Here is a 21831-nt window from a genome sequence, read left to right as displayed (position 1 = left end):
TGAGTGGATTACTTATTAGATACAATATAATACAATATACAATTACATTGTATTATATTATTGCAGTTCGACTGCTCTGTGCTGTACAGTTTCTTCTGAGAGTGATTAGCCGTGCCTGAAATCGGATTGTTTTCATGCTTGGAAAAGAGGAAACGGTCAGTGATGGGAAGTCGGATCCTCTTTTGGGAGTCGAACGAATCGGCACATCCTCAATATAACGGAATAAAAAAATATATAACTGATATATTAATTTGTGATGGCTTGTTCAAAATCGAGACTTAGTTGTCATTAAAGTTTCAACAAAGCATAACTCGTCTTTTCTAAATCATACAAATGTCTCACTTTTTAATTATTTTTTTAGCGAACTTAACACAAATACGGCTATAAGTAATACAGCTATCTCGGCGTTGGAAAATTTAGATGTAAACAAACCACATTAAATATGCACTTTTAATCCTCAACCGCGGGCCAGAGTCGTTCAAAACAAACAGATCGTACACGGACCGCCCATCAGCAAGGCTGCCTGTCGCCATAATGCTGGAGCCCAACAGTGAACGGTGAGTTAAAACCATTCTCCATACATCCCATATCAAATGTCCAACAGATATAAACGAGTGGTTTGTCGGTTGAATACAATGTGTATTTCAACTCCAACGTATCTTATTGATAGCTGTTCGGGTGACATCACAGGCCGATCTAAACGAGGCCTGGCTTCTGCTGCCAAACAAATGATTGACAGCTTATCAACAACCACCGCATTATATATTTCACCACAATTATTGATTGGAATCCCATCTTTTTCCCTTTTCGCTACCATGATTATTGTGTGGAGTTAAATCAGGAAGTGGATATTGTCGTTTTGCAGTAGCTAGCTTGCCAGCAACTCATCCATTCCGGTAGGGCTACATTGTAATGGTGAGAGGTTTTGATTCATCTGGAGAGAACCTACGTCAGGATCCATGGCTAGTTTACTATCCTAGACGCCTTCAATGGTACCTACCCATCGTCGTAGCATTTGTTGCTCATAACCAGTTGGATCAGACAACGTTGACATCGATATCAAGTCTGACCAAAACATGGCGTTTACAAATACGTCTCGCTGTCAGGATTCTTGGTAAACATCTTCCATGCAGAGAGCGTTAACGTTACCATGTTATGTTACTGTGTGGATGTGCTAAATGTTCACGCTATGGCTTCATAACACTGCAGTTATTTCAGCAGTGTGTCGCTGCTGAGAACGATGTCATTGTTTTAAGTCCTGATGAACACAATATTTGCTCTTGCTCTCTCAATAGGGCTATGTGTTGCATACATATTGCTGGCTAATGTTTTGGGGCCAATGTATCTTGTGATGGATACTGCTGGCTCTGTTCTGCGAGTTCTCACAGAGGCAATCCGACATGGGATTCCTGCAGAGCAGTTTTAAAATTAACCTTTCCCCCAACCTGAACTTCTTACAGTAAAGCTTGCAATTCTTTAAAATGTGTTGATTGGTATAATAAACACTGAATATTTGAACAGTGTTTTTGCAAGCATTGTAGAAAAGTGAGGCTACATTAAGAAAAACAAGAGATTGCTAGAGCTTCGGGGGTAAACAAAAAACACCACAGGCTGCAAAAAGTACATTTTCAGAGAATTGTTGTTATTCCCCATGGTCTTGGTCACAGCAATAATAGGCGTCATTGTGACTTCTTTCCCTATGACCGAGCCGAGATGCACTGCATAGTTGAGGTTAGCAGCAGTGGTCCTGTTGTTTTTGAACAGACTACCGAAGCACCCGTGAGAAGTCCAGTGGTCCTGGATCAACCAGTTGCATATACTTTATTTATTTTTTCCTCCATAATCGTGTTTCTCAGGGTGTAGGGTTGGCTGATCAATTGAAGCTCAAGCCCTTTTCTATGCTCAATTTGGCCAATACCTCAAAGGATGAAGCTCTGATGTCTTGGGGAGGGAGGGGTGAAAAAGAGCATCTCCCTCCAAGCAAGGACAGAGTCAATATTTTTCCATCCCTGTCATGCTTACTAAGTGTGTTTTCTCCTGAGCTCTGGTCCAGAGCATACACCTCTGTTATCTCACCATGCTTTTTGATCATGGATGCACTCTGGCTTGTTGAAGGGATTTCAAAGGGAGAAGGTCTGCGCAGTGTTGACCACACCAGCAAGACAAGTCCAGACATACTGTGGCTGTTTTGATGTTGTTATCTCCGAGGCCTGCTGAACCCTTTATTTTTGTAGGATGGTTATGAAGGCACTATATAATTTTGCATATATCTGTCTGCATTTACAACAAATTTCCTTTAATGGTCTTCGCTGAAAATATTTTTTGGTAACATTCGTCACATGAGTCTGCATGACTGTCTGTTTGTTTGATATTTTTGCCTGCAGTAATACATTCAATTGCATTAGTCATCTCATGCTAGAGTCACACACACTCACTCACCACTCACCAGCCCATAGTCACAGGGTTATCACACTCTCTAATCCGTTCGCTCTCTCCCTTTCCCCCCGCCAACCCCTCCCTCCTTCTGGACTCTCCTCTGTGCAGGTGAGTGGCCCAGCCAGGTAGCCACCACCAGCCCTCCGTTGCCATGGACGCCTGTGCCCGCATTCGAGGGGTGCCACTGAGGACCAGAGCGTCCATTCGAAAAGAGGTCTGTCTACTAAAGTTATCTGGAGTACATCTCTCGAGATGGCGTCCTTCTACATATAGCGTTCTATTTTGTTGTTAATATGAAGGAATTACAATAACCTTCTAGTTTCAATGTAGAAAGTATCCATTTTAGAAATTATGTGTGTCACTTATTTTTCTACATGTAATAGAAAAACCCGCTATTGTTGCTTTTTTTTTTACCCATGAGTTCTAATTGGCCTCGTTGATTGAGGTTATGTTTGTCTATTCAGATAAGAAGGCACTCGCATTAGAATTGTATTAATTCAACCTTTATTCTTTACTAGCCAGCTTTGAGTGGGGTTTCTGAGATTTATCAGTTGCATGTGTACTCGGATGTTATACAAACTTACGGAATTTATTGATGATTATGGGAAAATTTGTCATTTTGATTTAGCCTTTATATCAATCAAAAATTCTCATAAATATTACAAAAAGTATTTACGTTTTCCCTGCTCTGATCAAAGAGCATGCTGTTCACCCACTGACAAAACACGCTGTAGATTTAGCACTTCGAAGGCATTTATTTTATTAGAGTGTGGCAGTCTGGGTTTATGTAAATAAAGCAGCATTGGTAACGATAAAGGGATACAATTCAAGGTCTCCGGTCATGTTGAGATTGGAGACCGTGGTTGGTGTTGGCACTGCACCGGCTTTGGGTGAAAACAATAGTTTCAAATGTATTATTGTGGTCTGTGGTGCAGACGGTGCGCGATAGCGGGGGACAGTGTGTGAAGAGCCTTCTGAGGACCAAGAAAGAGCTGTGTCGTGTGAGTGTGGAGCTGCAGAGAGGAGACGCACTCAGGTTGACCGAGGTTCGTGTCCAACACTTATGGCATGCCAGTAAAAGGTTTTTTTGATCCAGAGTGTGGAATCCTAGACACCTAGCACTAATGTCATTCGACACTTCTTTTCAGATCAATTTTGTGTGTCTTCCTGGTCTCTCTGATGGGAAGGATGTCTCTTCACAGGTGAGTTGGTGTAGCTGGATATTAACCACCAAGGTAGATTTACCATTGAACTGGAGAGAGACAATACCAAACTCACAAGCTTCACTACAGTATTCATGTGGTAAACACTCACAAAAAATACAACAATTGTCACCGCATATATTTGAACAAGATGCAATTAGGCGTGGCTTTCATTTCATATAAATAATGAGAATAAATAAATTGGTTAGAGAGATTATGCTTCATAATAACTGTAATCCAGAAATAACTGGAGAGCAAAGGGCAATAGGAGGAAATTCACTTGGAGGGAAATGCACCCTTCATAAATGTATCCACGTAGCATCCTTTATTTAATAGAACATTAGGGGATACCGAACACACATATTCTGGCATATTTAGCACTGTTTAAAACGGTCAGAAAGGCTGTGTTATATCTTATGTGTATCGTGCAGCCTGATGCATTTGGATGACGCTGATTCAGATGACGTACAGCGGCGAGCAGTGATCAGAGTCCACTGCATTTTCCACAACATCCTCTCTGGCTCCCCAGGCTCTGTCCTCTCTGCCCGTGGAGCTTTGTGACCTGCTCCGCTCCCTCCACGTCCACAGCCTCCGCAACGACGAGGTGCTGCTGCTCAAGGACTCGCGCCGCCCGGCCCCGGGAAGGGACCCAGCAACTCAGGTAGATGCAGGAGGTCTCTCCGTGCATTACGGAGTGTAGGAGGGTTTCAGTCATTGGATCTGAAGCTCCATGAGATGAGCATGCTTTGACACCGTATGGGTACTTCTTTCACCAAACATTTGAGAATAACCTTGCGGGGGGTTGTTATTCTTATTTTAATCATGAAAAAGCACCAAGATGGTGGCTTGGAATGTGAGTGGTTTTTATGTGACATAAGCCTCCTATTTTTAAGCAAGAGGCTGAAACACGCAGCATAAATTTTAGGCAACCGTGGAGAAAGAAATGAAATGCAAGCATAGCAACGAAAAAAAAATCAGTTCCTGGTTGCACTCACTGTTTGATTAGGGAAAAAAACGCCTGGGTTGAGGCCATGTACATCACCTCCCATGTAAATCAGTGCAAGATGTGTCCCTCTGTTCAACCCGCATGCTCCCGGACAAACACAGGTGGGATCATAGGCAGAGTTAGTTTCCTTTACCCACATCGCAGCTGTGTCCTTCCTGGTTGTTTTACCACACGAGGCCTGTGCCCAATCTGTGTTTTTTGTGATGCAGAGCGCCCCCTTTACCCCCCATCCACCCCCACACACACCCTGAGTATTCTGCACAAGCATCATGCTACCAGCAGTGTAGACATAACAACAAACCCCCACACTGCCTGATTCCTTCCATCCCCTGGCCTGAGGACGAGAGGGAGGTAAGGGGTTCCCCCATGGGAACCTGTGTATGTTTGTGTGTGTCTGTCTTTGAAACCCAATCAGACGGCACTCCAGACGACTGCTTCGTAGGGTCCCACGTTGCCTGGGGAGGGGGAGTCCTTGACAATCTGTCTGGCGGTTAGATCCAAATACCGTCTTGTTTTCTCTTTGTGCTCGGCAGGCTTTAGCCAATTGTCCTCTAGCGGAACGAATAAACCCTCTCACATTTGGTTTCCTCCCTGTCTCTCTCTCCCCCACTTATTCCCCCCCCCCCCAGTGCTGGCTCAGAGCGGTGTGCGTACTGAGGCACAGTCCCAGCTCTGGGCCCTGTCCTCAGGCCACCATGGCCTCCCTCCTGGGCCTGCTGGGGCGCTATGCAGCCGGGATCCGCTACGCCCTGGAGCTGCAGGTCCTCCAGAGGGGCTCGTCCGAGTCCCAACAGGCGGAGGAGGACGACACCAACCAGTCGGTCTCGTCCATCGAGGACGACTTTGTGACCGCGCTGGAGCATCTGGAGGAGGAGGATGCCAGAGAGGCCCGCTGTAGGTTTTAACAGAAGGGGGGTTTAAGCGGGAGCCCAGCATTTTAATGTTCCTCTCAAATGGGTTTCTTTGCAGGAAAGGGTAAAAGGTGACATATTATGCCACCACCAGGAGTGAGTATGATGAGCCGTCCACCTAGATGTATGCTGGATAGATCAGTCTACCAGCCTACCCAGTGGACTGTAGCAAACGTTGCTCATACATCCGTCATACATCTAGGTCGACACGCCCACTTGTCAGAAGAGGCAGATTTTTAAAAGGGCTTGTGACGGCTATCCTCACTCGCAACTGCTGGTATAATATGTCACCTTTAAATCAGTAAGTTTACAATACTGTTTTGTATACAATTTCAGTCAGAGAAAGGAACATTTGATCATGATGTAATTTTTATTCATTAAAAATATGTGTCTGTCAAAAGTGTCTTATTCACTATTCACTAAACAAATGTGTAAATTGTATCTGTTTTTAATTTTCTCCATATTGTATCTGTTTCTGCAGCTGCAGCCGCAGCTCCGTATCACCATGGCACAAAGCGTGACGTCGCGTCCCAGACCATCCCGGCCCACAAGAGAAAGAAAGACCTTGCGGGGTCGCGTGTGATCATCAGCTCCTCCGCCAAGCGGCCCGCCTCCAAGCTCAAGAGTGGGCCGGAGGTGTCCATCACGGTGCAGAGACCGTCAGCCCCCGAGTCCCAGTGGACCCACTACAACCCCGGGACCCGCCTCCCGGAACCCGCCGCCGCCCACTACAGCGAGTCGGACGATTCCGATGGCTCCAGCCCCAGCCCCATCATCTTCCTGGATGAGGTGGGCTACCAAAAGAGTCTGCTGGCCAAGCTGGACATCCCCCAGGTGCCGGGCGGGCCCAGGGAGCCCGTGGAGGACTCTGACTCGGAAGTCAGTGAGTTCTTCGACAGTTTCGACCAATTCGATGACCTAGACGAGCTGAGCTCCGACAGCTGCACCCTCACCCTGCCTCTGGACCTCGTGAACCCCTCAAACCCGGGCCAGAAAAAGAAGAAGCCGTCCGAGATCAACGTAGGTGGCTCCAAATACGTGTCTCGAGGCTGCTCCACCAAGGGTAGGAACCTGCAGCGCTTTGACCAGCCCCCCCTTCCCGCCAATCTGAAAAAGCCTACACCTCTAAAACCCGGGTCACCCTACTCCCCGAACTCTGAAGTGCCCGACTCACCCCGTCCTGTGCGGACATCCTGCGAGGAGGGTCCGCTTTTCAGCCCCGTTAGCGCCTCGGCCTTCAGCCCGCTGGGCGACTCCGGAGGATCACTGGAGTACTTTTGGAAATCAGAGGGAGACGTCTCAGAGCTGCGCAAGCCCCAGGACCTTTGCTCGCTCTACAAGACCTACTCCGACTTCGCCAGCAGTCTGTCGAGGGAGATCCTGGGCTCGGTGTGCGGCTACCAGTCCCCCACGGACATGTCGGACAACAAGAACCTGAGCTGCGTCTGCCATAAGGAGTTCCAGAACCCCGCTGGCCACCTGATGAAGCTCTCCGAGATCCAGGAGGCCGTGACGGTGGACAAGCTGCAGCAGAGGCCTCAGTCCCTGAAGGACGGCATCCAGCGCTTCGCCACAGACCTGGTGGAGATGAGCCTGGGCAGCGCCCTGCGGGACCTCCAGAAGGGCGTGTCCCAGTGCACCACCACACTCTGCCACCTGGCCGCCAGGCTCACCTCCTCCGTGTTCCAGATGGCCTTCCACGAGATCGGCATGCGCCGCGCCATCGTGCTGAAGGAGCGGGCCATCAGCGGCCTGGCCGGCTTCCTGGTCGGCGAGGCCGTGTCCGGGGCGCTCAAGGAGTTCCTGACGGTCAAAAAGCAGATCTTCAACAGCACGGTGTCCCAGTTTGCTGCAGACCTGGCAGAGGAACTGGTGTTTGAGGGCATCATGGAGGTGTGTCAGTTCTCCCACCCCTCGACCCCTCTCACCCCTAGTGACTGGTCGTTCGGCCAAGGGAGAGGGGAGGCAGAGGAGGACGACGACGACGATGAAGGAGAGGAGGTGGTGTGCTCCTATGCTTCAGACCTGTCGGAGTCGGTCATACAGGAGGCTTTCATACAACTCTCCCAGGCTGACGTGGCCTTCACGAGCCAGGCAGCCATCAGTGTTTCTCTGGACAACGTCTGCTACGTCAGCTCCGACGACACCAGCACACACACCTGCAGTACCGTCACCAGTTCGCAGGTGTACCACGCCGACCCGGCCGCCGACGGGACCCCCGGCCCGTCAGGGGAGAACGGGGTATGCACGGTGAAGAAAGCGCTGTTTACAGTGTCGGGCATGGCCAGCTGCATTTCTGTGCCACAGGCGGGCCAAGCCCTTTCTCTTCCCGCGCCTTCCGAAGAGACATGTCAGTATAAGTCAGCCCTGGCCCCCACGTCACAGACCAGCCCCAAGAGGACAGTGGTGACGACAGCCTCTTCAGACACCACCGCCGCCACGCAGACTGAGAACTACCCTCAAGGACCCCACTCACACGGTCCCCGGGGAGATGCCTCCGAAGGGAAGTCCCCTTTCCACCACTTCTCTGGCAATATGGTGGACATGATCGTCAGCGAGGCATGTGAGCTTATGACCGCTACCAAGATGAAAAAGAGTTTTGGTGACTGCGCAGAGTTTTTCACCAAGAATATAGGGAGCAGAAGAGGCTCCTCTTCTAGGCCTGGTTCGGTCAGCGACGATCTTCCTGACTCACCGCTGGTGCAGAGAGCTGGCCAGGAGAGCTTCACATACGACTGCAAGGACTGTGGGGGTGTGAATCAAAGCGGACCCCCTGAACAGACGTCAGGAACACACATTGAGCCGTCTCAGCCAAAATGTGCAAGCAGAGGTAGTGGGGAGTGTATTCCTGGTAGTAGTGGTGGGACAGGGGAGATGCTTCCTGTAACCATGGACTCTTTAGATTTGCCCGGAGCCAGGACAGGAGTACAGAGGAAGATCTCCATCCCCAGGGATGAGTCCACCCCAAGCTGCGGTCAGAAGACCACACGGACACCCGGAACCCCTCCCTCTAGCCCCCAGCAGCCAAACGAGGTGTCGAAGGAGAAGCAGATCAGGCAGTTCTCCAAGAAATTAAAAGGCAAGCTGGCCAAAGAGTTCTCCCCAGCGACCCCACCACCTACCCCACGCTGCCTACCGGAGCCCGGTCCTGGGCCGGCAGACCCTAGCCCCGAGGCAGACAAGGCCGACTTCATGGTGAATCTGATGAGGTCGCTGTCGGAGGAGGCTGAGGGCCACGGGCAGGAGGACGAGGACGAGGAGGAAGAGCAAGAGGAACACGGAGAAGGCGGGCCTGGCGCCGTCCACAGAGGCTCGGCGATCGGAGGCACCTCAAGGGCGACTGCTCGCAGGATGTCCAACAAGGAGGCCTTCCGCTATGCCGAACGGCTGGCCTGTCACATTGTATCCATGGCGACGGAGATGGACACCCTGGTTGGGGCTGAGAAGCTGGAGAAGGAGAAGGAGAAAGAGGAGGATGGGTCAGGGAACCCAGAGGGAGTTGCGAGGAGGGACAGCGTGGCTCAGTTCTCGGAGGAGACCCTCAACTCCCTGTGGGTTTACGCCGGCGAGGTGGCGGGGGAAGTCATCAGTGACGTGAAGCGGTTGGTCAACCCAGGTCCGCAGTGTCCCCATCACAGCGCCCTGCGCAGAAGTAGCCTGGACAGGCCAGTCCCTGAGTGTCACCACCATCAGCACCACTATCACCATCATCCAATGGCTTCCAGCCCCCAGTATCCCATCTCCACTGCGACCTCCAGCCCAGGCTTGTCATCCCAGTACCCCAGCTGCGAGAGCGTGACTGACGAGTATGCCGGCTATCTCATCAGGGTGCTGAAGAAGGAGGGAGGCAGCAGGGAGCTCGTGCTGGACCAGTACGCCAGCCGCTTGGCATACCGCTCCATCAAGCAAGGCCTGACCCACGCAGCCCGCAAGATGAAGAAGAAGTCTTCCACCGCTAACCGACTCCACTCGTCCAGGTCCCTACCGGAGGATTGGAAGGCAGCCGGGGATGAGGCGTCCCAGCCAAGGGTCGGACAGAGCAGCGTGTGCACTTGCCCCCAGGACTCTGAGGAACAGCGTCAGCGGGAGTACACTGACTTGGTCCACTTTTCGGAATCCTTAGCATACAGCATCACCTGCGACGTGACACGGAAGCTGTGCCTGCCGCCCGCGCTCCTGCCCAAGTCTCTGACAGACTCCTGTATCTACAGAAGCACCAAACTGGAGGACATGGCCCAGAATCTTATCAGAGATGCCGTCTCCTGCCCCCTGCTGGCCGAGGAAGGTAAGGGCAGGCAATACCATAGCACCAGCAGCCTGAGTGACAGGGGCTACGGCGCTGGGGTCATGCAGGTCATAGAGCACTACGCCAGGAAGATAGTGGAGGACACCCTGGAGATGGGTCTTTCTGCGGCCGGCCACTTGGGCCAGGAGAACCTGAGGCCCCCGGCTCACGACAGACACGCCTACGCGGACAGGCTGTCGGAGGGAGCCTGCCCCCACTGCACCAGGCCCAGGGTGCACCACCACCACTGTCGGCACGCGGGCCCCAGGGTGAGGGCCAAGCGGGGCCAGGAGTGCGAGGGCAGAGCGGAGCACCTCCTTGAGATCCCCAAGATCCAGATCGAACTGGACCTCCGCGTGGCATTCGCCGAGGAGATGGTCTCCGTCGCCATGGAGACGGCCAAGCGGGAGCTGAGCAACACCAGCCTCAACGCCGACAGCGGCATCGGCCACGACGGGGCCAGCTACGCTGAGAGCCTGACGGCCGAGATCATGACATCGGCGCTGTCCAACCTCTGCCAGGCAGCAAACCCCAGGTACGTACGCACGCACTCCCACGTACCCGACGCACTCAGGCTGAGTCACATCCTCAGGCTAATTGAGATGCGGTCAGGGAGGAATCACCCGGCCGTGAGAGGTAACTTACCACAGCATCGCCCCATTGAGTAATCTCAAAAAGTCTGAACCACAACAGATGGCGCTCCCCCAGTCTTAGATGTGTCCTACTAATACACCTAATACTGTATTTCCCCCTGATGACTGGCTATTTGTCACTCGGCCCTGTTTATTTTTTTTTTTGATATAGTAGGTTGTGCAACATGTTTTTAGTGTATGCTTTTATGGTTCTCAGTCTAACTTCTAATTCTAATCGAATACATGTAAATTCCCTAACATCAACTTTTATTTAGTCTGTAATTGTGTGTGTGTGTGTGTGTGTGTGTGTGTGTGTGTGTGTGTGTGTGTGTGTGTGTGTGTGTGTGTGTGTGTGTGTGTGTGTGTGTGTGTGTGTGTGTGTGTGTGTGTGTGTAGCTCCCCAGGAAGGGATGCCACTGAGTCGACGATGCCCAAGCAGCTCAGCGTGGGCGACGACAGCCTGGGCAGCTGGTCCAACCTGAGCTTTGAGGACGAGCACCCCGACGAGAACAGCAGCTTCCTCCACCTCAGTGACAGGTAAGGGGCGCTGCAGCCAACCCCACCGCCCCGTCACTGAAACCCTTCACCGTGTCCCCTCACGAGACGTCTGGAGAGTAACATGTGCTTCATGGGCCTTCCTGGTTGGAAATTTGGCACTAAACCATAGCTAATGATCCTAAACCAAAACAGCTCCTTAATTAAGATTTACAAGCATATACCGGATATTATCAGTTTGCATTTTCTTTTCTTTTTTTGTACTCCTGCAAGGAACACTAATATTTTCATCATTAATGAATATACTTTTTCTTTGTTGTCTTAGATTTCTCCCTTTTGTTAATTAGATTATCACATGTTAAAAAACCATTACAAATATACATTTGCCTTAATGCTCTAAACTGCTGCTTTGAGTTAAGATCTGGGAGGCTGGATTATGTTTTGTATATCTGAAATGCTCATAGTTTATTCTGAGGTGTAATAATGTCTCTATCTGAGCAATAGAGTAAGACATTAAAACACAGGCATACATAAAAATAATAAAAGGAAGCCATATTTCCTTAGTTTGGCCTCAGCATGTTTTTCATGAATCCCACTTCTTCCTCGAGGAACCATGAAATCCATTTCTCCAAATTTGTGCAAATTGTGAATTGCATATATGGGTTTGGTACTGTGCATGTTAAACATATCACATTCTCCTAAATTGCAGGGGTGAGTAGCTTTTGAATGTTACAGGACTGCAAGAGCGAGAGAGAGCGAGACAGAGACTTAAATTGGGAAATCCGAGGCGACACAGTTTTATCTGTCTCTGTGACAATAGCATTGTCATCTGTAATCTTTAATCTTTAACTTAATCAAAAGGAGCTGTTGAGGTTCTTGTCTATACACAGGCGAAGCCTGTCATCGTTGCAGCTTTATTCCCGCCACCGACATTCTTGTTTTGGCCACCACAGCCAAATGAAGGGTAAAAAAATACTGTCTAAAGGTGTGTCCGTTAGCATTATCCTTCGCCCCTGGCACCGTTTCCCTGAGAACAAAGTCCACCACATGTAATTCATTAGCTCCTCTTCGAAAAAACCAGACTGTGCAACTCACATCCACGCCAGCAGATAAACAGAGCAGCGGGGGAAGGATCTTGGCTCAAGGGGTTTACTTAGGCAATAAAGCTCCTGATTGACTTATGACGAGCTGTCATACCCAATCGCTTCAAACAAAGCCCTTTGGAGGAAGCTGTGTCTGAGGCCAACTGATGGAGGTATTTTATTTTTTTTACTTCTCCCTGTATCCTCCCTTACACAATGGGCCGCGTTTCTGCCAACAAGCGACATCACCGACTAATTATAGAAACGGTGTGTGTGGTTGTGCGCTCGTTGCCGGCGCAGACCGTCCGGCTGGGAGCGCCCAAGATTGTCAGGATTATTGCCGTGAAGTCAACAATGTAATGATCTCATACTACTTTTGCCAAGAGATCATATCAACATTAGGCATCTCTACAATCAGCGATAGGAACAATACACGTCACTTTTTGGAGAAAACCTTTCTTTGATATTGGTATTTTAATTATTGGCAGATAATTGTTTTGGACATGTGTACACAATGCCCTTGAGGACAACTGGCTGCATAGTTAGGTGTGGATTCATGTTGGTGTGGGCACTGTATGCGGCTTTGTTGAGGAATGCCCTGCTTCCCTTGTCTCCCCAGCAGCAATGGGAACAGCAGTAGCTGGAGCAGCCTGGGCCTGGAGGGGGAGGTGTGTGAGGACCACCTGTCCTTCTCCCCCTCGGACAGGTCGGTCACCACAGCTAGCTAGCGCATCTATGCCACGCTATGCTTATATACGCTCATCTGCGCTATGCTCACCTGAGATATCAAAACACTCAAAACACATGAGGCTTGCCGCACCTAGAGCGGGACAAATTGTGCAAATGAATCTGGACCATATTGGACTAATCTGACCAGCTTATATTATGACCTTAAAGTGCCTAGTTTGTCCCTCACTAGAGGCTCCAAGGTATCTGCATGACCACACCCGTTTTGTGTGTGTGTTGGCTGTGTGTATCTGTGGGAATGCATGTGGTAGCCTGCATGTTTGTGCATGTTGCCTAGTACAAAGTCAATTGATTTGCTTTCTTGCATGGCTGACGTCTTTTGACAGTTGCTGCTTGGCTATGTAGTGGATTCCTCCCCTGACAGTAGCAGTACATCCAAAACCTGCCCAATAGTTTGCTGTACCGTGCATTTGATTGAATTTGAGTGTCCAAATTCAAACTGTACACTGTATGAGCAATATAGTGCCGCTGTTACTGTCAATGTGAAGACTCAAGTGACGTCAAAACAGTTATCTGTTGATTATTCCTGTCATGCGACATCTGACAATGATTATGAACTGCAAGTGTCCAAATTTCCATTCAGTCCGCACCCTATAGAGTTCTGGAATGATGAAATTAGCAATTGACTGTTTTCCGATGCCACACTCCTCTACTCACGCTCAAAACCAGACATACCAAGGCATAAAAAATAAAATTGATTGAAACTTCCATCTGGAAAGGAAATGCTATCCACACATTTGGCAGAGAGTGGATATCTATAGCCATGGGCTATGTAAAAAACACTTCTGATTCATATCATCCTAACGAGAGAGAATAAACTACCTGTTGGCCTCACCAATTAATAAATAACAATCACAAAACCAAATGACTCATTAACAGTAAAACCTATTTTTCAGTCAGATTTTAGCCCTTCAGAATTTAAAAACACATAAAAACCTTTGTTTTGAACTCCTGCAGAGAGTTCAATGTGGAAGGAGCCACAAGCGTAAAAAAACTTTTTTCTCCAAGCCTTTCCCAACATATCAAACGGTTCGATACGTCGGCGAACAATAAATCTCAACTTGAATTAATTGTTGACTTGTCTGTTGTGAGTCATAAATGTACAATGTTATCGTCAACCGGAACCCACTTTCTCTCCACTTTCTCTCCTATCTCTTCTGAAGGCCTCTTATCATGATTGCTTTGAAATGCGCCGTGATCATGTGATCTTGATGACTGGCATGCTGTTGTCTTTATGGCCGTCTGTGCTAGATCTTGGGGATCTGTCTGCACTAGCCTCCCTGCACCGCCTTGCAGTGTCCCGTAGCCTTTAGTCTCCGCTCCTCCGCTCATCCACCCCTCCCTCTGCTGTCTAACTCGTGTGGTATTTGTCACCCTGCAGTGAATGTCCCGAGGAACAGGAGACTGACGTCAAGGAGGAATCTAGTGGTAAGAATGTAAACAGCTGCATGTCAGCCAACAAAATACACACCACACTTTGCATCGTATATAATCACACGCTACTGCACCATCCGTAGAAGATGAAGTATTCAGACAGGTCAATTGGTGGGGGGGTGGAGGGGTTTGCGCTTCCCTCTCCTAATTTGAGTAGTTACTTTATTTTTGGTGTAGCAGTTTGAACTTTTCTGTTGCGGCTTCGTCTGCCCGTCTATCTATCGCTGACTGTGACGGTCGGGGATTTTTACCACCCCCGCGTTAAGCCACACTGCTGCTCATTCATCCACTCCCTCTGCTGTGTGTGTGTGTGTGCGTGTGTGTGTGTTTTGCCCCAGTGAGGTGCAGGCATGGTTTAAGGCGTGGGAACCCACAGCAGGACTAAGGAGCATTAAACTCCATAATGTATTGCAGGTTACCCAAAGGGTGGCTGTCCGCCAATCGTGTGTGGTTTAAAGAAAAATAAGGAACAGTTCAAGTACAATAAAGTGTAGCGCAGAAAAAACATTTCAGAGGATATTGTTGTATTAACTCATAAAATCCCGTTATTATGGGGTTGTGAGTCCCTTCCACATAATTTCATTGCAGACAAACTGTGTTGTTTTCTTGTTACGTAAAGTAACTCGATGATCTATTACTAGTGGCGGTTGACTACAAAATATTTTGAAAGAAAAATATCAAATGATTTATTCGGTGGGAATTGCAGTCTGGCAGCCCGGTTGTGCCTCGAGGGCCTCGGCTGACGTGTCTCATTGTTCCTTCAATGAGTCAGTCCCCGTTCACACTTCCTTTTAGCTATGCTCTATGAAAACTTTCACCATATGCATGAACTTGTTTATCAGTTCTCAATGTCGCTGTTACAAACTACAGTGTTGCATAAAAGGAGAATAAACTCCGGATTGCAGGGTAGTTGTCCCCGCTGAAACCCTGCTTTTGAGATGTTTGTACTTCCTCAATGCGCAAAATGCATTAAATAGACCCTGTCGCTCTCATTCGGGTGGCCTGGCTTGGCCACGCGAGAGAACACTGATTGGTCACCTGCTTGCCTACATAGACACAATTGTAAACAGTCCCAAACCATTAAATCTGCATGCAAGGAACAGAAGGACATCAACAGACTCTCAATATGTGAGATTGCAATGGATTTCACTGACCACCATTTTTTGATGTAGAAAACCCTTTCTAACATAATGAATTGTAAAATGACCGACTTGTTTTATCTATCACTTTAAACTGTATTTGAAAAAACACATGTCGATCACAAATCGTCAAGCTCGTAAAGTGTGTGTGTGTTTGTGTGTATTCACAGGGACAGTGTGCGTGGACAGGCCTCAGCCGCAGGCTCCCAAGGCCCTGCTGGTGATGGTGAACTCTGAGGTCATGGAACCGGGACATGAGCCCCAGGGGGCCGTGATCCTGGACACCCAGGTGAGGTGCATGCTCCAGTGGGCTGCAGCCTCCATGGCCGAGCTGCCCCAGGTGCAGCTAGGCACGGAGAGAGAGATCCAGCAGGTGAGTGGGGCCACCTGTAGAAAGAGTGTGACTGTATTGGCAAAAATCTGACTTTAGATTACTCATCTTCTGCTTTCTATTTGTGTCGACTAATCATTGCTGGAAGCGCTTGATTGGCTATCGGCCAGCACTGGTAAACAAGTAGAAAAGTGTCAGGGTTTCAAATGAACACCCTGTACACTGGCCACTGTAGAGATACACCTCCCAGCGTTGTGTGCTTGTGAGTAGGGATGCACCAATTCTCTTTTTTTGCAGACAAGTACAAGTCCTTACTTTTGGGTACTTGTGCATGCCGAGCCGTTGGCCTTGACACGAAAAGAACGCCATCTGCATCCGAGGCAGGGGGCAAAAACATAGGATTTTGCCCCTTTTTCTCTAAATGTAGAAAGTTATTTCAGTGTTCACGAGTACATTATGAGTACGAGTACATATACAGTATCGGGCCTGAGTCTGAGAACTGGTATATCGGGCATACTTCAACGTAGGAATCGGTTTCTGTTCAGTAGAATGTAAACAAGGTGTCACTCCAGTTTTTCCGACATTGGCTACCGGGCGCGGTGCCTGCTGTCTCTGCTTTTAGGACTGGTAGTAGTAGGACTAGTAGGACTGGTTGATCTGAGATAAGTTACTGTGTGATCGAACAACATCTCTGCTAATCCCTCTCATGGTGCCTTCATGTGCATGGCATCTGGAAAAGTTTTACTGCCAAGTCAGCGTTCACATACAATGTATTCCCCGTGGTGTATCGGTGCAGAAATGCACAAACGTATGAAAAAAAACTGAAATGAAAATATATACAATATTATATTTTTGAAATCCCCAAATTTATAAAATATATTAATTGCTGGAGTCAACGGGAGGGGGTTCCGGACCCTTCGTGTTTAAACTACGTTGTGTATATTTCATTTTTACACTTCTTAATGTAAATATGTTCCTTGTAAATCTTGCACGGACCAATGACCATTAGTTAGGCCAAGATATCCTCCGTAGACACATCCTGAGGAAGGCTCCTGACGATCCTCTGGTTCGGCCCCCCACAGCTCCAGGCGGTGGTCCAGCGGCTCCGGGAACGGGAGTGCCGGGTGGGGGACCTGCTGCAGGCCCTGCTGCGCTACTGTGAAGAGGTCCAGGCACGGAGCCAGTTGCCGGCACCCTCCCACCCCAGAGAGACGCCCTCTCTGCCCCACCACGGCACGCCACTCTTCCAGTGGCTCCTGGAGCACTTTTAGCCTCTCCCTCTCCTTCTCTCCCTCCTTCCCGTTCCCTTATCTTTACTCCTCTCCCGGTGACACCTGCTCTGTGTATGTGAAATCGCGCTGCTGCCTATTGGCCTCCACTGCTGTATTACTCCCCTACCCAACACCCGTCCACGTAAACCGAGACCCCCCTCTCTCTCTAGTGTCTCCTATAGGGCTTCATACCAGCCGGCCGTCACTAGATGGCGCCAGGCAGATGACGCGAAGAAAACTGCTCATAGCTGTGTGAGTGTCTGTGTGTGAGAGAGAGGGTAATTTGCACTGTACCGTGACCAGCAGTAATTCCTTTTTCCTTCCTCCCAATTAGTCGTTAGAGCTCTGTTTATGCTTGGTATTAGCCTCCGTCGTTCTGATTTAGTGACTGACGTCGGAAACGCCGAAACCTTGGGTGAAACCTTTTTCATGTGTTCTTGCTAATCTTCTTTTATTGCTATAGAAAGAAAGCGGAGGAGAGAAGCCCAACCCCAGTTGAGACAATGTGTTCTGTGTTAGGGAATCCCCACTCGGGTGGATGATGTCAAAGCCACAGTTCACCTCTGTGGTGGTGTTTCCACATGCTAAAGACACCGACCTCACACACGCATGTGTGCAGACACACACACACACACCGCACCACACCCTTCATCATTTGTACTGCCCGAAGTCATTCAAGTTGCTTAAAATTACTACCTTTTTTCTCCTCGAGCATATTGTATTCAAGACTCTAACGTGATTGCTTGTTAGTCATGGTGTATTCCGTTTTCTGGCCCTGTTGCACTGAGGCTCAGTAAATATGTGGTATCGAAACACTTAGATTATTCACACCTGTCAAATTAGGGGTATATATATATATATATATATTAATGTTTATCCCTCATATCGCAGATCACTTCTTCCCATCAGTATTAGTGTGCAAAATAGAGGTGCAACCTCTGCTCAAAACAAAATCAATAGTGATTATCAGGACGTACGGATTTCACGGCATTGTATTTTTTGAGCCTGGAAAACCTTCCATCAAACCTTCCAACTTTTCGTTTTTGCACAAACAAACGTAAGGATATAACCTGTACTTATTTACCTGACGTATGGCCAGTTGAAGTTGAACTGCTGCTCGGTGTTATGAAAGAAGCCATGGATTGTAGTGGCGGAGTCTCTAGCCGTATGAAGCCGGGACAGTGACTGTCATCGTGTGTGTGTGTGTGTGTGTGTGTGTGTGTGTGTGTGTGTGTGTGTGTGTGTGTGTGTGTGTGTGTGTGTGCGCATCGGTGTCGAGCCTGGGGCCACCGTATACGGTGTTGAGGAGGACGGGGCAGAGGGATCTACTGACGTAGTTGACATTAATCACAGGTTTCCCAAGAGAGGCTGAATCTTGTAGCAATACTTAGACACACCTCCCAGACCATCAGTAGCACCACACGTAACCAAACATTCGCCAGTCGCCCGTCCACCACCCACATGCGGACGTCAGTGTATGTTATTCAATATTCCTGGCTATCACCACTTCTATTGAACACACGCCCACGTTACTCATCAGAGGAAGGCTAAACACACACAGGCTCTGATTTGCTGACGTTTGCATCAGTACTGCTTCCTCGATGATTAACAGACAAAAGGGGAAGGAGACTCTGCTCCGGGCTCTCCCTGCCTCTCCATCTCCCTCTCTCTCTCCCACCTCCGTCCCCTCCCTCACCCTATTCCATCTCGTTCCTCCGCCATCTCCCTCTGCCATCTCCCTTTCCCTCTCTCCCTCCATCTCCCTCTCCAGAGATAGAAGATGATCATGGTGATCATCTTCTCCTTGAGTTCCTCCTCATCGTTGTGGATCGCGTCCCAATCTGCATGGCTCTGCAAGTCTCTGAAATCTGACTCCTTCTTTGGGCTGAATATCGTTCTATAAATGTACCTGGCTATCGTGTTGATCCGTGGCTCGCCAAAACGTGCAATTGTTCGCAACAGTTATTCCTGTATCATGAATTAAAATGCTATATATATATATATATATATTACACACACAGAGCACAGGTGGGCTTCTAACGACCATCCAGTTTATACCTGAAGACAGTGTTGTTAAAAAAGAAATTGAAATACACACCGCCCTGTTTCTTGATTTACATTCTAAACATTTCAAACAAAGTATACAAAAAAAACTACGAATGTATTGAGAGTGAAAGCCTGCTTTGGTCTAAAGGGCCTTTCCTTTAGACCGGGGGGGGTGATGTGACTTCTCCATGACGTACCTGCTGCACCTTCCCCCCACCCCCCTGCTCCTGGTTACATTTCTTTCTTAAACATAGTACTTCAACGTTCTTCTCTTTCCAGGTGACCTATAAACGCTATCTTGTGTTGTTAAACAAACGCGATAACATCAATGCCTGTTCCTGCAGAGAAAAACTATGGTGGTTGTAGTAAAAAAGTAGTCTTGTATCTAATATTTTGTTCTGCTGGCTCCAGCGTTCATTTGATTCCTATCTATATAAATGCACACAGGCAGCCCTCACTTTCTTCTGTTTCCTGCTTCCTTGTAACATTTTGCCAAATAAGATATTTAATAATTTATGTAAGTTGTATAATGTTAAGTAAACTTCTTGTTCCTCTAGTGGCAATGCTGAATAATTGACACATGCTTAGCTTGATATCAAAGCACTAAATATGTCATTGTTAAAGCTATGTGGGACAATAAAGCTTTTACATGTGGTCTGAAGAAACTTCTGTTGGCTTTTCAATCATTTACATTTTTACATTTACATTTAGGGCAATGCAGACGTTTTTATCCAAAGCGACTAACAAGAAGTAAATTTGTCAGAAATAAGTACGTTTGTCAGAATCTGTTGATTTCCTGGTGCAACCACACATATAAAGTATATTCGTTTTTTTAATTCCCATTTATTTAAAAAGAATAACGAACTTCCTGAATTCTTAAAGGTGAAATATATATAGGATTTAATGGTCATTCCCAATTCCGTAGGAGAATGTTCCATACTGGCCTGTATTGGCTTGTAAGGTGACTGTAGGTACTACAACAAATATGTTATATAAGTGATGAGGTTCCTTAATAGCTCAATTTATTAGTGTCAACTTTAGCTTACAGGTAAAATATTGATTGTTAAAATATAAGAAATAGGTCCTTGACCCGTTCTGGGCTACTATAGAAAAATGGCAGTAAGACAAGATGGCTCATGGAAGAGGACCCACCCACTATATAGGTCAATTACTGGGATAACATTGCAGGCACCGTTAGTGACTCTATACAAAATTCTACAAGCTTCATCTCTAAAGCAATAGTAGTTGAACCGAAAATAAATCCAAAAAGCATCCTTTAGAGCAGGGGTCTTCAATTAAAATTGAACAAGGTCCAGTTACTAAAAATTCCTTCCAAGAAAGGTCCGAACCTCTAACCTACCACGTCCTAATAGCCTCCTTTTGTCAAATACAATCAACACGGCATATTTTCTTATAATTTCAAATGTATTTATTTTCATTTCCAAATAGCTTACTTTTAACCATGAAAAACAAGTAAGACAAAGTAACGCATATTAACATTTCAAATAAACAAAACCGGTACATTAGGCCTGCATTTCAAGTAAACATAAAAAGTGCATAAGGCCTACATGTCAAGTAAGCAGAACAGGAACACTAGGCCTACAGTGCATTAGGCCTACATTTCAAGTAAGCAAAACAGGTACACCAGGCCTACATTTCAAATAAACGCAAAAAGAGCATTAGGCCTTAATTTCAAGTAAGCAAAACAGGTACACTAGGCCTACATTTCAAGTAAGCAAAACAGGTACACTAGGCCTACATTTCAAGTAAGCAAAACAGGTACCCCATCTGTAGTGACTGAGACAAACTTTGTTAGATCAATCCCCCTCTTTGACAGCATCTCCTTAATAGCCTCATAAATATCTTGTCGTCTTGTGTGTGTCTTAAGTGGTGTTAGACCCAACAGGTCCTCACAGATCTCTTTCTTGTCTTGGCGAAAAAATCGCACATAAACCAAAATTATACGGCATTATCCGTTACATCTGAAGACTCATCAATGTATAAGGATGGGGCACTCTGAACAGCCGCATCAAGCTTTGACAGTGCGTCATCTGATAACTTTTCGGATTTTCTGGTTGTCGTTGCAGCTGACATTGGGATTTGCTCTATTTTTTCACACAATTCATCCCTTTGTTTACCTTCAAGTAACGTCTCGGCAGCGGCGTTCAAGCACTCCTTCAACAGTCGCGTCACTGAAAGTTTTTTTATGTTTCCCCAAAATCCATGCAATCTTAAGTGAGGATTCATTTGCACGTTGCTGGCCTGTTAATGAGTGTGTGAAGACTCGAGTAGACCTCTCATACTGAGCTCTCAGCTCGGATATTTTCCACGATACTTTTCCTCGAAGGATCTGTGTTTGGATTCAGAATGCCACTTAATATTCCCGCTTTTTATCAGCGCCATGGTTTCAACACATAAAAGACACAACAAAGGTTTAATACTGCCTTGCGGGAGAATGAACATGTATTGGTCAGTCCATTCATCTTTAAAATGTCTGTTTTCGTGGTCAACATTCCTAATTTTCGAGCAAGCCATTTTCTCATTCCAAATCGCTCTTCCGGTAAACAAACGATTTGATTGGCTATATTTTGAGTGACGCTATTACGCACATGCCGTGACAGAGGGAGGGAGGGGGGGAGTTCGGTGAGTGCATGATCTTCGCTCTGTGAAGATCATTACTTTTTGCTGTTTTTATGCTGTACTACGGACTATTCTGCCTTTCAATTTGTATTTCAGTGAGAAATGTCTTTATTAACATAATCATGCTTTGTATAGTGAAATCATAAAAAAAAAATAAAAAAAAATCATAAAAAA

The 21831-nt window shown here is 47.4% G+C and overlaps 1 protein-coding gene across 4 annotated transcripts; it reads left to right on the top strand.

The window, feature by feature from the left end:
- The first annotated feature begins 511 nt into the window (after positions 1-511).
- Positions 512-19654, top strand: akap11 (A kinase (PRKA) anchor protein 11). 4 transcript variants are annotated; one of them, XM_079732078.1, is made up of 12 exons: positions 512-557; positions 2545-2650; positions 3372-3482; positions 3585-3638; positions 4168-4299; positions 5274-5538; positions 6037-10375; positions 10869-11009; positions 12672-12755; positions 14178-14224; positions 15540-15742; positions 16783-19654. In XM_079732078.1, exons 2-12 carry the CDS (start codon positions 2588-2590, stop codon positions 16969-16971), a joined length of 5628 nt encoding a protein of 1875 aa, XP_079588204.1. In that variant the 5' UTR covers positions 512-557; positions 2545-2587; the 3' UTR covers positions 16972-19654. The 4 variants fall into 4 exon arrangements, with proteins under 4 accessions (XP_079588204.1, XP_079588203.1, XP_079588205.1 ...); XM_079732077.1 differs by having other exon boundaries at positions 12669-12755; XM_079732079.1 differs by lacking the exon at positions 3585-3638 and having other exon boundaries at positions 12669-12755.
- Positions 19655-21831: the final 2177 nt, after the last annotated feature.

This window comes from Pollachius pollachius (genome assembly GCF_949987615.1).
Source record: "Pollachius pollachius genome assembly, chromosome: 3".
Taxonomy (NCBI): domain Eukaryota; kingdom Metazoa; phylum Chordata; class Actinopteri; order Gadiformes; family Gadidae; genus Pollachius; species Pollachius pollachius.
The sequence above is the reverse complement of the archived record's forward strand: the minus strand, read 5'-3'. Positions and strand labels throughout refer to the sequence as shown.